General features: G+C 51.9%; 6 protein-coding genes across 13 annotated transcripts in view; 4 read left to right on the forward strand and 2 right to left on the reverse strand.

Moving 5' to 3' along the window:
- The first annotated feature begins 41 nt into the window (after nucleotides 1-41).
- LOC112345370 (ankyrin repeat and protein kinase domain-containing protein 1-like) lies at nucleotides 42-1,613 on the forward strand. Its single transcript, XM_024671952.1, has one exon. It carries the CDS (start codon nucleotides 42-44, stop codon nucleotides 1,536-1,538), a length of 1,497 nt encoding a protein of 498 aa, XP_024527720.1. The 3' UTR covers nucleotides 1,539-1,613.
- Nucleotides 1,614-1,648: 35 nt separating this feature from the next.
- Nucleotides 1,649-2,560, reverse strand: LOC112345400 (pentatricopeptide repeat-containing protein At4g02750-like). The gene has a single exon (XM_024672093.1). It carries the CDS (start codon nucleotides 2,558-2,560, stop codon nucleotides 1,649-1,651), a length of 912 nt encoding a protein of 303 aa, XP_024527861.1.
- A 22-nt stretch (nucleotides 2,561-2,582) lies between these two features.
- Nucleotides 2,583-3,952, reverse strand: LOC112345401 (pentatricopeptide repeat-containing protein At2g35030, mitochondrial-like). Its single transcript, XM_024672094.1, has 3 exons — nucleotides 3,392-3,952; nucleotides 2,702-3,340; nucleotides 2,583-2,600 (listed from the first exon to the last, which is right to left on the reverse strand). The coding sequence occupies exons 1-3, from the start codon at nucleotides 3,950-3,952 to the stop codon at nucleotides 2,583-2,585; spliced, it is 1,218 nt and encodes a 405-aa protein (XP_024527862.1).
- A 116-nt stretch (nucleotides 3,953-4,068) lies between these two features.
- On the forward strand, nucleotides 4,069-10,439 carry LOC9635361 (tRNA wybutosine-synthesizing protein 5). Of its 7 annotated transcripts, XM_024671886.1 has the most exons (13): nucleotides 8,436-8,520; nucleotides 8,566-8,643; nucleotides 8,690-8,773; nucleotides 8,826-8,903; nucleotides 8,957-9,025; nucleotides 9,082-9,208; nucleotides 9,257-9,329; nucleotides 9,383-9,619; nucleotides 9,669-9,687; nucleotides 9,736-9,972; nucleotides 10,027-10,142; nucleotides 10,200-10,293; nucleotides 10,345-10,439. In XM_024671886.1, the coding sequence occupies exons 1-13, from the start codon at nucleotides 8,452-8,454 to the stop codon at nucleotides 10,390-10,392; spliced, it is 1,329 nt and encodes a 442-aa protein (XP_024527654.1). In that variant the 5' UTR covers nucleotides 8,436-8,451; the 3' UTR covers nucleotides 10,393-10,439. The 7 variants fall into 7 exon arrangements, with proteins under 7 accessions (XP_024527658.1, XP_024527654.1, XP_024527652.1 ...); XM_024671884.1 differs by having other exon boundaries at nucleotides 9,669-9,972; XM_024671885.1 differs by having other exon boundaries at nucleotides 8,436-8,517; nucleotides 9,669-9,972.
- Nucleotides 4,853-7,215, forward strand: LOC9631856 (serine/threonine-protein kinase PEPKR2). Of its 2 annotated transcripts, XM_024671892.1 has the most exons (7): nucleotides 4,853-4,969; nucleotides 5,024-5,087; nucleotides 5,163-5,205; nucleotides 5,258-5,513; nucleotides 5,564-5,799; nucleotides 5,880-5,995; nucleotides 6,050-7,215. In XM_024671892.1, the coding sequence occupies exon 7, from the start codon at nucleotides 6,247-6,249 to the stop codon at nucleotides 7,180-7,182; it is 936 nt and encodes a 311-aa protein (XP_024527660.1). In that variant the 5' UTR covers nucleotides 4,853-4,969; nucleotides 5,024-5,087; nucleotides 5,163-5,205; nucleotides 5,258-5,513; nucleotides 5,564-5,799; nucleotides 5,880-5,995; nucleotides 6,050-6,246; the 3' UTR covers nucleotides 7,183-7,215. The 2 variants fall into 2 exon arrangements, with proteins under 2 accessions (XP_024527660.1, XP_024527659.1); XM_024671891.1 differs by having other exon boundaries at nucleotides 5,024-5,205.
- An 83-nt stretch (nucleotides 10,440-10,522) lies between the features above and the next one.
- LOC112345402 (putative amidohydrolase YtcJ) overlaps nucleotides 10,523-11,860 on the forward strand; it is a 2,455-nt gene continuing 1,117 nt past the window's right edge. Inside the window, exons 1-8 of the mRNA XM_024672095.1 lie at nucleotides 10,523-10,751; nucleotides 10,807-10,908; nucleotides 10,955-11,027; nucleotides 11,084-11,190; nucleotides 11,250-11,373; nucleotides 11,435-11,629; nucleotides 11,678-11,763; nucleotides 11,814-11,852. Coding sequence (XP_024527863.1) covers nucleotides 10,542-10,751; nucleotides 10,807-10,908; nucleotides 10,955-11,027; nucleotides 11,084-11,190; nucleotides 11,250-11,373; nucleotides 11,435-11,629; nucleotides 11,678-11,763; nucleotides 11,814-11,852 — 936 coding nt within the window. The 5' untranslated portion in view covers nucleotides 10,523-10,541. The remainder of the gene's footprint in view (nucleotides 10,752-10,806; nucleotides 10,909-10,954; nucleotides 11,028-11,083; nucleotides 11,191-11,249; nucleotides 11,374-11,434; nucleotides 11,630-11,677; nucleotides 11,764-11,813; nucleotides 11,853-11,860) is intronic.

Raw genomic sequence — 11,860 nt, forward strand, 5'->3', positions numbered from 1 at the left:
TGCCCTGGATGATTCTCACGCTTCAAGGGATCAATCTCGCCATGGATCGGCTGGTGGTCGTCGATCCCACAGAGGTAAGGCTCCATCTCGAGGACCACATCGATGGATCTTCGTCCCACACGGCCACTGTCCACCTCCACAGCGTCCTCCACACCATGCCCGTGGCATTCAAGATCCAGCCCATGGTCGCCAGCAAATACAGCGTCAAGCCCTCGCTGGGGATGATCCCGCCGCTGGGAGGCGTCAATCTGGAAATCTCGCTCCTCCCTAGCTCCTCCTCGTCGCGGTTCTTCAGCGTGGATGGATTCGAGGTGAAATCCGTGGTGGTCGCCGGCGCTGGGAAATCCAAGGAGTGGTTCACACCCCAGAAGCGCGTCGTCTACACCGATATCAGCCTCAAGGTCCGGATTATCGGCGGGATCGTGCTGCGCGATGCGATAATCCGCGGCGCCATGGACGACGCCCGCCAGGTTCTTGAGAGCGGCACGAATCCGGATACCTGGAACACGCAGGGATTGACGGCGCTCCACCTCGCGATCCAGAGCCGGCGCCCCGACATGGTCCAGCTCCTGCTGGGATTCGGCGCTCGCGTGGATTCCAAGACGATGAACGCCGACGGCCACACCCCGCTCCACTGCGCGGCGATGGTCGGCCACACCGTAATATTGGAGATGCTGCTCGCGCGCGGCGCCGATCCGGAGCGCGCGGATTCCAGCGGCTGGCGCCCGATCCATCACGCCGCGAGCAGTGGATCCCTGGAGCCGCTAGGGGTGCTGAGCAAGATCTGCGACGTGAATGCCCCAATCGGCGACGGGAGAACAGCGCTGCATCTAGCGGCGATCGGCGGCAACGCCGATAGCGTCCAGATCCTGGCACAGAGCGGCGCCGATGTGAGCGCTAGAACGGTGGACGGGAAGACGGCGCTCCACCTCGCGGCGACGCAGGGCAACAACGTCGCCATAGCCAAGCTCCTCATCAAATGTGGCGCCGATCGGGGAGCCGTCGATTGGAATGGACGGACGGCCTACGATGAGGCCGTTGAGTTAGGGCAGGAAAGTTTGTTTGCCCTACTCCAGGTTCCAGAGAATGTGGCCTCGCCGGCGCCGCTAGGGGATGATCTCGAAGAGCTCCTCCGCAACGCCGCCTGGTCGGGCGATTTGCGGGGCGTGAGGAGATGTCTCAAGCGTGGCGCCGCTGTGAATGCTTGCGATCGGTATGGATGGACTGCTCTCCACTGCGCGGCATTCAAAGGCCATGCTGAGATCGTCAAGCGGCTGCTGGAGAGCTGCCAGAGCAAGGAGGAGGCGTGCGCGATCGATGAGCAGGGTTACAGTGCGCTGCATTGCGCGGTGGAATCCGGGCACCGGGAAGTGGTGAAGATCTTGGTAGGCTGCGAGATGATCGAGATCAATGGTGTGACGCGGGAGGGATTGAGCGCGCTGGATATGGCGCTGGCGCTGGAGCACGGCGGGATGGTGCGCACGCTCGTCAATGCTGGGGCTCGGGCCTGTGTGGCCAATTTGATAATCGATGAGTGACATGGGCTTCGATTGATCGATCTTGTTTTGATAATTGATTGGTAAGAGTGTTTCCAATGAAACGAACTCCAGAGAACTCGTCGATCAGTGAGAAATTCGAGCGAGCGCCCTCAAGAACAATCGAATGCTTCCAGCGGGTCGTGATCATCAATCTTGGAAACCAGCTCCCCGCGGCTAGCGATTCCACTCGCGAATGCGTTGGAGAGCAAGACGTAGGACGATCCACTCCTGGGCGCCAGGCGCGAGACCATCTCCGCGGCTCGCAAGCTCCCCTGTGTGTCACTGTGCTGCTTACACGCCGTCAGCAAGGCCGTCCACGCCACCGCGTCCGGGACGAAAGGCATGGTATCGATCAGCTCCCGCGCTTGATCCAGCAGCTTGAGACGCCCCAGCATGTCCACCACGCTCGAGTAGTGCTCCCGGTTCGGATCGTGGAAGAAATCCCCGACCATCCTCCGGAAGAACTCTCCCCCCCTGGAGAGCTCCCCGAGATGGCTGCAACCCGCGAGGATCGAGAGGAAAGTCACGTCGTCGGGAGAGATCCCTGCCAGGAGCATGTAGCTCAGGAGCTCCAGCCCCTGCTCGAGGTAGCCATTGTGAGCGCACGCCGCGATCGCCACTGTCCAGGAGACCTCGTCGTGCTCGGGCATGGCGGAGAAGATCGCGCGGGCCTCGCGGACGTGACCATTGCGAGCGTAGGACACCACCATGCAGTTCCAGGCGATCACGTCCCTCTGCGGCATTCGATCGAAGAAGCTCTTGGCGGAGGCGGTATGCCCCGACTGGGCATAGCCGCCCAGCATCGTCGACCAGGAGGCGAGCGTCCTCTCGGGCATCCGGTCGAAGAGCGATCGCGTCTCGGGCATCCGATCGGCGCCGGCGAAGGAGGCCATCACCGTGTTGCAGCACACGGCATTGGTGGCGGGCATCCGATCGAAGACGCGCTTGGCCTCCGCGAGCTGCTGGTTCTGGAGGTAGCCGGCAACGAGCGCCGCCCAGGAGATCACGTCCTTCTGCGGCATCGTGTCGAAGACAGCCTTGGCTCTATCGAGCTGCCCGTCGCTGGCGTTCGCGGAGAGCATCGAGGTGGAGCACTGGAGGTCGATGGCTTGATCCGGGATGGCGGCGAATTCCCTCCTGGCGGCGTCGATCTCGCCCGCCACCGTGCACGCCACGATCACGTTCGTCCAGGAGATGAGATTCCACATTGGCATCCTCTCAAACAGCCCCCGGGACTGCTTGATCCGGCCGCTCGCCGAGTAGCCCGTGATCATCACGTTCCAGGAGACGACGTTCCTCTGCGGCGCCCTGTCGAAGATCTCCTTCGCTTGATCCATGCTGGGCTGCCCCTCCTGGGCATACGACTGGATCATCGTCGCCCAGGATACCACGTCGCGCTGGGGCATTCGATCGAAGGCCGCTCTCGCGAGGAAGATCTGGCTGGTCTGCGCGTAGGCCGTGATGATCGCGTTCCAAGACACGAAGTCGTGCTCGGGCGCTCGATCGAAGCGCTCCTTGGCGTCCTCCACCAGGAGATTGTCCGCGAACGCCTGGATCATCACGTTCCAAGAGACGATGTTCAAGGCTGGCATCTTGGAGAGGAGAGCTCGCGCTTCCTCCAATCGCCCGCTCTGGCTATATGTTGCTACCATCGCCGTCCATGACACCACCTCTCGCTGGGGCATCGAATCGAACACCTTCTTGGCGAGCGCTTCATCCTGGCCCTGCGCGCATCCGTCGATGATCGCGTTCCAGGAGACGAAGTTCCTGGCCGGCATCCGGAAAAACATCGCCTGCGCTACCTGGAGATTCCCATTCTGGGCATATGCGGTGATCATCGCGTTCCAGGCGACCAGATCTCTCTCCGGCATCGTCAAGAACATCGCTCTGGCGTCCTCGGGCTTGCCACGCTTCGCCAGCGCCACAAGAATCGCCGTGGATGTGACGACGGTCCAGCGCGGGAGGAGATCGAAAACGTGCCTTGCGTGCTCAAGATCCCCGATCTTGACAAATGCGCCGATGAGGCAACTCCACGCCACGGAATCTCTGCCGCCGGGGATGCGATCGAAGAGATTCTTGGCGTCCCAGGGCCTGCCGTTGTGCGCGTAGACGGTGAGCATCGTGATCCAGGAGAACCTGTTCTTGCTGTGATCGTCCATGCCGTCGAAGATCTCCCGCGCCTCGCGGACGCTGCCGCATTCGCCATACATGTGGAGCAGCGCATTGCATAGGAAGACGTCGGTGGAGAGGCCATGGCTCCAGATCTGGGCGTGCACGCGCCGCCCGCGCGAAATATCCCTGGAAGCGGTGCAAGAACGCACTAGCTGGACGAATTCTTGCTCCTGCCGCAATGCGATCGAGCTCTTGCTCCTGGTGGCGATCAATCGGCAGGACAAGCGCTGGCATTGCCGCATACACTAGCCCAAAATCCTCTTACCTCTCGCTAGGGTTCTTCATTTTTAACGTTTGGCTTTGGAGGAAATTTGGCGAGGGACGACTTCCGGGAGATGAAAGCTCGAAGTAAGCCTTCTGGCAGGTTTCTCCAGGGATTCTGCGGCCATAACCAGCATTTGAGCGATGGAATAGCCACTGGCGGTGTCGAGCATCTTAAGGTGAGGATTTTCGTGTTCTAGAGTAGCTTTTCTTTGATTGTTTTTTCTTAACTTGTTCTTCGTTATAGAGAGAGTATCATGTTGCCGATATTAAGGATCTCACTGCAGGTTCCTATACGCGTGAAAGGCTCAACCGAGAAACCTCCTCTCGCTTCTCTGGAATCCGAAATCTCTGTGGTATCATATTTTCTTCGTGTACTTTCTTTTTGTTTTGTAACAGTTATCGTACTCAACCACTGTCTGGAGAAGCTTCGAACCATTGGTATTTGTTTTTATAGAGAAAGATACACTTCTTTTATTCCTGTTTCTATGCAGCGAGGTGAACTTTGTAGAACCAGACTACCAAAAATATCCACGCTTTAGAGATGCATCAAAACACAGTCGGACAGTACTGCTCTAGCCATAGACTTTTGGTGGGCGTCTACACAATCTTGCGCATATTACTTGCGGAGGATTTTAATGAGGTAAGCAAATGCTGCTCTTGACTTTTTCACAGTTTCTCTTTTGTTTTCCAGTCTTTTGGACGCCGAAAAGGTCAACACGCAACAATTGTCGATGCAATTTACTTATATTGTTCTACAGAGATCGATGCTTGGATGGAATCGTCACGTGGATGTAGAAGGTGATCTTGATGACGTACAAGGAATACAAGATCTTACCGTGAACAGTTTGAGTCCACTAGAAACAAAACAACTTCACGTCATACTATCCTGCGTAGCGGTCGCAGTGAACAATGGCAATTGTGAGGACGATCCTGTCGCAAGTGTGTTTCTAAATACGAGCCCTCGAAGCCTTCGTCGAATCTTTCTTACCATGGTGGTAAGTGCAGGCACTGTATGCTATGTTTGTCACTAACAATTCGTGCATTTTCAGACTACATTTCCTCGTTCACTACAAGCACTCGTATTGCATGCTCTCATTCCTGTCGCTGCAGAACGTTTGAACTCGATTCCTTCTGAAGCATCACAGTATGGTGTTGATTTAACGTTGTTGCGGCTTTGGTTTTTCACAGAGCAGAGTTCTACAAGCGCTCCTCGATAGGAAGCGCGTCAAAGGTAAAGATTCTGAAGCTATTTCGATGCTGTTAAACGGTGGTTTTGTCTCCAGTGTCATGCAAGGCGGCCACTCCATCCGGGGCTTTGTCATTTCGACAAGCCATTATCGCGGCCCCCACGCTATGGAAGAAAGCACTTTTTGTGATCCACAGAAGCTGGCTTACATTCTCTGAACTGTGTTTGGCACAAACTGACCAATTGAACTTTAGGTAGCGGTGCATGCGATTGGCGATGCAGCAAACGACGACGTACTTGCAATTTACGCTGATGCTATTTCTAAACATCCCCATCAAGGACATCGATTGAGAGTAACGATGAACAAATCTACGTTTGTATCGCTTGACTCGTGGGATTGCAGGTAGAGCATGCACAACACCTTTCGCCTGGACCACACCCCAAATTTGGGAAGTTCATATCTGTGTCGATGCAAGTAAGCAGATGAATGCATGATGCCTCCATTGCCCTGGATTTTTGCACAGCCAGAGCAACTTTTAGATGATGCTTACTACGCTGTGAAGAAACTTGGCGAGAAGCGCTCGCGCGGCGAGAAGCGCTCGCGCGGATCTTATAACTTCCGCTCCCTCCTCGGAAATGGTAGCGTGATTGCTCTAGGATCCCACTGAAGTCTGTCAAGTACTTTTTCTTCGGCATTACGTGAATGGTTTTGTCTCAAGGTGGTAGCAGCGAATCGACTTGAAGGGATCCGCACACTTGTGGAGAGAACACCTTCAGGCTGGAGTCATCCCTGGATTCCCGAGGAAAGGATTTCGGCTTGGGACGCAGTGGCAGGGTAAGAGAAAAATGATGAGAAACTGAAATGTAGTCCTTGTTTTTGAATTCACAGGTACACATCCTCGGCAGTTTTTCCTCGAGTAGTTTCTACTTTCGTTGGTGGAAATGCATTCCTTTCTTAAGCGTTATACTATTTGAGAAAACACAGCGCATCGTCGCCGTCGATCAAACGCCATCTCAGCCATGTAGTTAAATTCGGTAGAAGAAGCTAGGGTTTTTTGTCTTAAGCTTGTGAAAGAGAGAAGAACGATGGCAGTGGTGAGTGAGTTTAGGGAGGAAGATTGTGAAAAGCTTCTTAGCATTCATATGTTGGGGCAGCGAGGTTTCAAGAAAGGTAGGACGCTGGGGTGTGGCGGCCAGGGGCATGTATTCGTGCTCCAGAATCTGGACGGTCACAAGTCATATGCAGCCAAGGCATTTCGATCAGGGAGCGACGCTGAGAGAGAAGTTGGGATCATGGCCAAGCTCCGGGGCTGCCCTGGAGTTGTCTCCTTCAGAGATTTCATCAAGGAGAGAGATGGAGGACAGTGTTTTGGGAGTATTATTATGGAACTATGTGGATCTAGTCTTGCTGATCGCTTGCGCGTTTCCGGGCAGATGAGCGAAGAAGAAGCAGCTCAGATTATCAAGCAGCTGGCAGAGACCCTCAAGGAGATGCATTCGAGAGGCATAGTTCACCGGGATCTCAAGCCGGGCAACATCCTTTTCAAGCTAGACGCGCGCGACAAAGTGGTGATTAGTGACTTTGGTTTGGCCACAGACGACCCTGAGGAGATGTCGCAGTACTGTGGCACGGGGAAGTACATGGCACCCGAGGTGGCAGAGAACAAGGATGGGAGCTTCTACACAGCAGCTATCGACGTGTGGGGGCTTGGAGCGATTTTATACGAGATGCTGGGAAAGAGAGGATATCAGCCGAGTGAAGCATTTGATCGTGTGCGACAGGGGGCATCCCCGGTTGGTCCTTTCTCGTTTGTAGCGGAGGATCTCCTTGAGAAGATGCTGGCTGTGGATCCGAAACAAAGGCTGACAGTCGATCAGGTTCTACAACACCCATGGATTGTCAAGCTTTGCAGAAGCAGCAGCAGTAGGATCTACAGGACGTGGAGGAGGCCCTGTGGTGCGAAAAGGAGTGCTCCTGGCCTCGACAAGGACTTGGTCGTGAAGAAAGTTCGAGCGGCTTAAAAGTGGCAGCAGTCAGTCCGGTAAGCACACTTGCCATTTCCTCTTTCTCCTATTCGCAGTTACTAACTTCATTTGCTTGGGTTCGTTTTTGTATCCTCCGGACATCATCGACATCTCTCGTGTCTCTGTGTGGAAATACCTTTTTGGTGGCTGCCGAGAACAATCATGGAACAAAAACGAGATCCAAGCAAATGCCGAGATAGATGCAAACGAGATAGCTGTTACACACAAAACTATGCCGCTCTTCTTTAAGAAACAAGGGAAGTCTTCCCTCAAGAAAGAATTGAAAAAAAGTCTATCCATATATAAATCGAGATTGGCTAACTAATCTAATAATCTAACAATTTCTTGAAATCATTGCATATCTTGAGATCATTCGGGAAGGAAGAGTCCGCTTGATCCATGCTTTTGCATACGACTGGCAGGACACCACATCGCGCTGGGGAATTCTATCGACGGCTGCTCTCGCGAGGAAGATCTGGCTGGTCTGCGAGTAGGCCGTGCATGACACGAAGTCGTGCTCGCTGGATGGAAGCGCTCCTTGGATTCGTCCACCAGGAGATTGTCCGCGAACGCCTGGATCATCACGTTCCACCAGACGATGTTCGAGGCCGGCAGCTCGCGCTTCCTCCAAACGCCCGCTCATGTCCATGACACCACCTCTCGCTGGGGCATCGAATCGAACACCTTCTTGACCAGCGCTTCATGGACATCCATCGATGATCGTGGTCCAGGAGACGAAGTTCCTGGCCAGCATCCGGAAAAACATCGCCTCCGCTACCTGGAGATTCCCATTCTGGGCATATGCGGTGATCATCGCGTTCCAGGCGACGAGATCTCTTTCCGGCATCGCCAAGAACATCGCTCTGGCGTCCTCAGCCTTGCCACGCTTCGCCAGCGCCACGAGAATCGCCGTGGATGTGACGACGGTCCAGCGCGGGAGGAGATCGAAGACGTGCCTTGCATGCTCAAGATCCCCGATCTTGACAAATGCGCCGATGAAGCAACTCCACGCCAAGGAATCTCTGCCACCGGGGATGCGATCGAAGAGATTCTTGGAGTCCAAGGGCCTGCCGTTGTGCGCGTAGACGGTGAGCATCGCGATGCAGGAGAACCTGTTCTTGCTGTGATCGTCCATGCCGTCGAAGATCTCGCGCGCCTCGCCGACGCTGCCGCATTCGCCATAGCGATCGGAGTGGCATTGCCGCATACACTAGCCCAAAATCCACTTACGTCCTAGCTAGGGTTCTTCATTTTTAACGTTTGGCTATGGCGGAAAATTGGCGCCCACCGTCGAGGGACGAATTCCGGGAGATGGAAGCTCGAAACATTCCCGTGGTAAGAGGCGCGTCGATTTGTTTCGATTGTTAGAGCTTCTGGCAGGTTTTTCCAGGGATTCTGCGGCAATGGCCCGCATTTGAGCGGTGGAATCCAGCCACTGGCGGTGTCGAGCATCTTAAGGTGAGGATTTTCGTGTCCTAGAGCAGGGATTAGACCGCTTCTCAAGGAAATCGTAGGAGAACCTCTAGTGCAAGCAATGGTCAGCAGCGATGGCTCTACGTTCTTCGGTGATATTAGAAGCCATGAAAGAGTTTGTATTTTTTCTTTGATTCCTCCTCTTTTGTTCTTAAACTGGTTCCTAGGTAGCGTTGCCTTTCAGAGAATATCTAGACATGGTTTTGTCACCTGGAGAGCACAACGATCACTTTTATCTGGCACAGGTTAAGATTTACTCTTGTTGTCCGTGTTGCGGATATTAAGAATATCACTGCAGGTTCCTATACGCGTGAAAGACTCAACCGAGAAACCTCCGCTCGCTTCTCTGGAATCCGAGATATCCCTGGTATCATATATTCTTCGTCTACTTTTTTCTTTTTTTGTGAAACTTATCATGCTCAGCCAGAGTTCCTGGACGAGGATGCGGTCTCAAACATCAACCTTTGGATGAGTTCGACGTCTTCTCGGTCAAGCATACATTATGATCCATACCACAATGTTCTTGGAGTCGTGACGGGTCAGAAGAAAGGTAGAGCTTTTTCATGCGTGGCATTTTTCAGTGTTGTATTTGTTGCAGTTACTCTGTGGCCTCCTGATGCGGCGCCATATCTGTACCCCAAGCCACTGTATGGAGAAGCTTCGAACCATAGGTATTTGTTTTTATAGAAAAAGAGACACTTCTTTTATTCCTGTTTCTATGCAGCGAGGTGAACTTTGTAGAACCAGACTACCAAAAATATCCACGCTTTAGAGATGCATCAAAACACAGTCGGGTTCTGGTAGTCGATGCTGGCAGTGCAGTTTTTATACCAGAGGGCTGGTTCCACCAAGTGGACAGTGCTGCTCTAACCATTGCTGTAAACTTTTGGTGGGCGTCTAAACAATCTTGCGCATTCGACTCGCCCATGGATGCATATTATTTGCGGAGGATTTTAGTGAGGTTAGCAAATGTTGCTCTTGGCTTTTTAACAGCTTCTTTTGTTTTCCAGTCTTTTGGACGCCGAAAAGGTCAACAAGCAACAATTGCCAATGCAATTTACTTATATTGTTCTACAGAGATCGATGCTCGGATGGAATCCTCACGTGGATGTAGAAATTGATCTTGATGACGTGCAAGGAGCAGAAGATCTTACCGTGAACAGCTTGAGTCCACTAGAAACAAAACAACTTCACGTCATACTATCCTGCGTAGCGGTCGCAGTGAACAATGGCAATTGTGAGGACGATCCTATCGCAAGTGTGTTTCTAAATACGAGCCCTCGGAGCCTTCGTCGAATCTTTCTTACCATGGTGGTAAGTGCAGGCACTGTATGCTATGTTTGTCGCTAACAAGTTGTGCATTTGCAGACTACATTTCCTCGTTCACTAGAAGCACTCGTATTGCATGCTCTCAGTCCTGTCGCTGCAGAACTTTTGACAAAACAGTTTGAAGAGATGGACTCGATTGCTTCTGAAGCATCACAGTAAGCAAGTTTTAGGATGCTGTTGATTTTACGTGGTTATGGCTTTGGTTTTAACAGAGCAGAGTTCTACAAGCGCTTTTATAGTGTTTTTGACGACTCCAGTGTCGCAATGGCTGCGCTCCTCGATAGGAAGGAAGCGTTCGCATCAAAGGTAAAGATTCTGAAGCTATTTCGCTGCTGTTAAACGGTGCTTTTGTCTCAGGCTTTGGACAGTGTCATGGAGAAATTTCTGGGATGTAAGCTTCACTGACAATGGGCTTTTGTAAATCAATTTTTAAACAAGGCGCTTCTCAGGTATTCTTTCGAGTACATTTTATCGAATCGGGTCTCCTTTGCATGCAGATAAAAGCAGCTAGTGTGTATTTAAATGTTAAAGCTAACTGGCCCTAGACAGTCGTGATGGGTTCGTTAGCAACTTCACTTGGGATAGTGCTGCTGTCCCTAGCCGTAGCAGCTCTTCTATCTTGGAAACGAAATCCAGGAGCACCGGCTGATTTTGTCATCACGAACTGCAGTATCTGGACTGCAGACAAGGATGTTCCATGGGCAGAATCGATGGCCGTGAGACGGGGAAGAATCCTTCGCGTGGGTTCTCTCTCATTTGTCAAGGTAAGCGTTTGTTTTCTTCGTTACAGATATTTTTCACAAAATTTCATGCTTGTAGGAGGTTGCCGGTTCTGATACCGAATTCCGTGATCTCGAGGGGCAGTTTGTGGTGCCTGGTTTCATTGATTCTCATGTTCACTTTATTCCTGGAGGCCTGCAGGTATGTTAAGTTTAAACAACAAGGGAAATTAACGTCTTACCTGCAGCTAGTAAGATTGGATCTTCATGATGTACACACACGTCTAGAGTTCACACAAAAAGTTCAACATGCTGCTCATGGTGCTCTTGAATTTGTTTTCTTCATGAGTGTATAATATTCATCGCTTCTTTTGAAGGGCTCGAGCCAAATGAGTGGCTTCAAGGATTTGGATGGAGCAACGAACACTGGGGAGGTGAGTGGCCAGATTCGTCCTGGATTGATAGTGTCACAGAAAACAATCCGGTGAGGTTTTTGTTGTAGTTCTGAGGTTCTAAAAACCTGACGTTCATAGTATCACACAGGTGTGGCTCAGCAGGATGGACGGTCACATGGGCCTTGCAAATAAAGTTGCCATGGATATTTGTGATTTGAAGAGCGTTAAAGAAGATCCAACTGGTGGGAGCATTGTAAGAGATGCAGATGGTGGTCAGTTTTTATTCTCCTATCTGAATTATAGAGAAGTTGGTTCTAACATCCTTCTTTGTAGTTCCAACTGGTTTACTCGTTGATGCTGCTATGATATTGTTAACTTCTTGTGTTCCTAAACCGTCATTGGAGCAACGTAGAGAAGCTCTGGCAAGAGCAAGCCATTATGCTGTCTCTAAAGGCGTCACCTCAGTAGTTGATTTCGGGTCATACTTTCCTGGTGGATCAATCAAAGAATCATGGAACGATTTTGAAGGTAATTCCATTTTAAACATCATGTCCCTCGTCTAAATTCTTCCTCTAGAGGTATACACATGGATGGACTCACTCGGGAATATGACTGTGAGGTCTGCACTTTTCTTCCCACTCGAGACTTGGCCACGAGTCGCTGTAAGTTCTGATTTTCATTCTACTATACGATACTTGAATTTGTTCTTCAGGCTCTGATAAAAGAGCGAGGACGGCATATAAGTGACTGGGTTCACAT

This window comes from Selaginella moellendorffii, unplaced genomic scaffold, assembly GCF_000143415.4.
Source record: "Selaginella moellendorffii unplaced genomic scaffold, v1.0 SELMOscaffold_8, whole genome shotgun sequence".
Classification (NCBI taxonomy): Eukaryota; Viridiplantae; Streptophyta; class Lycopodiopsida; order Selaginellales; family Selaginellaceae; genus Selaginella; species Selaginella moellendorffii.

Coding starts and splice junctions, on each gene's coding strand:
- LOC112345400 (XM_024672093.1), bottom strand. CDS start 2,560: ATGCCGCAGAAGGACGTGATCTCCTGGGCGGCGCTCGTTGCCGGCTAC.
- LOC9631856 (XM_024671891.1), top strand. CDS start 6,247: ATGGCAGTGGTGAGTGAGTTTAGGGAGGAAGATTGTGAAAAGCTTCTT.
- LOC9635361 (XM_024671884.1), top strand. CDS start 8,452: ATGGCGGAAAATTGGCGCCCACCGTCGAGGGACGAATTCCGGGAGATG. Junction 9,973..10,026: donor GAATCTTTCTTACCATGGTG/GTAAGTGCAGGC, acceptor GTGCATTTGCAG/ACTACATTTCCTCGTTCACT. Junction 10,294..10,344: donor AGGAAGCGTTCGCATCAAAG/GTAAAGATTCTG, acceptor CTTTTGTCTCAG/GCTTTGGACAGTGTCATGGA.
- LOC112345401 (XM_024672094.1), bottom strand. CDS start 3,952: ATGCGGCAATGCCAGCGCTTGTCCTGCCGATTGATCGCCACCAGGAGC. Junction 3,341..3,391: donor CGATGCCGGAGAGAGATCTG/GTCGCCTGGAAC, acceptor GGGAATCTCCAG/GTAGCGCAGGCGATGTTTTT.
- LOC112345370 (XM_024671952.1), top strand. CDS start 42: ATGGATCGGCTGGTGGTCGTCGATCCCACAGAGGTAAGGCTCCATCTC.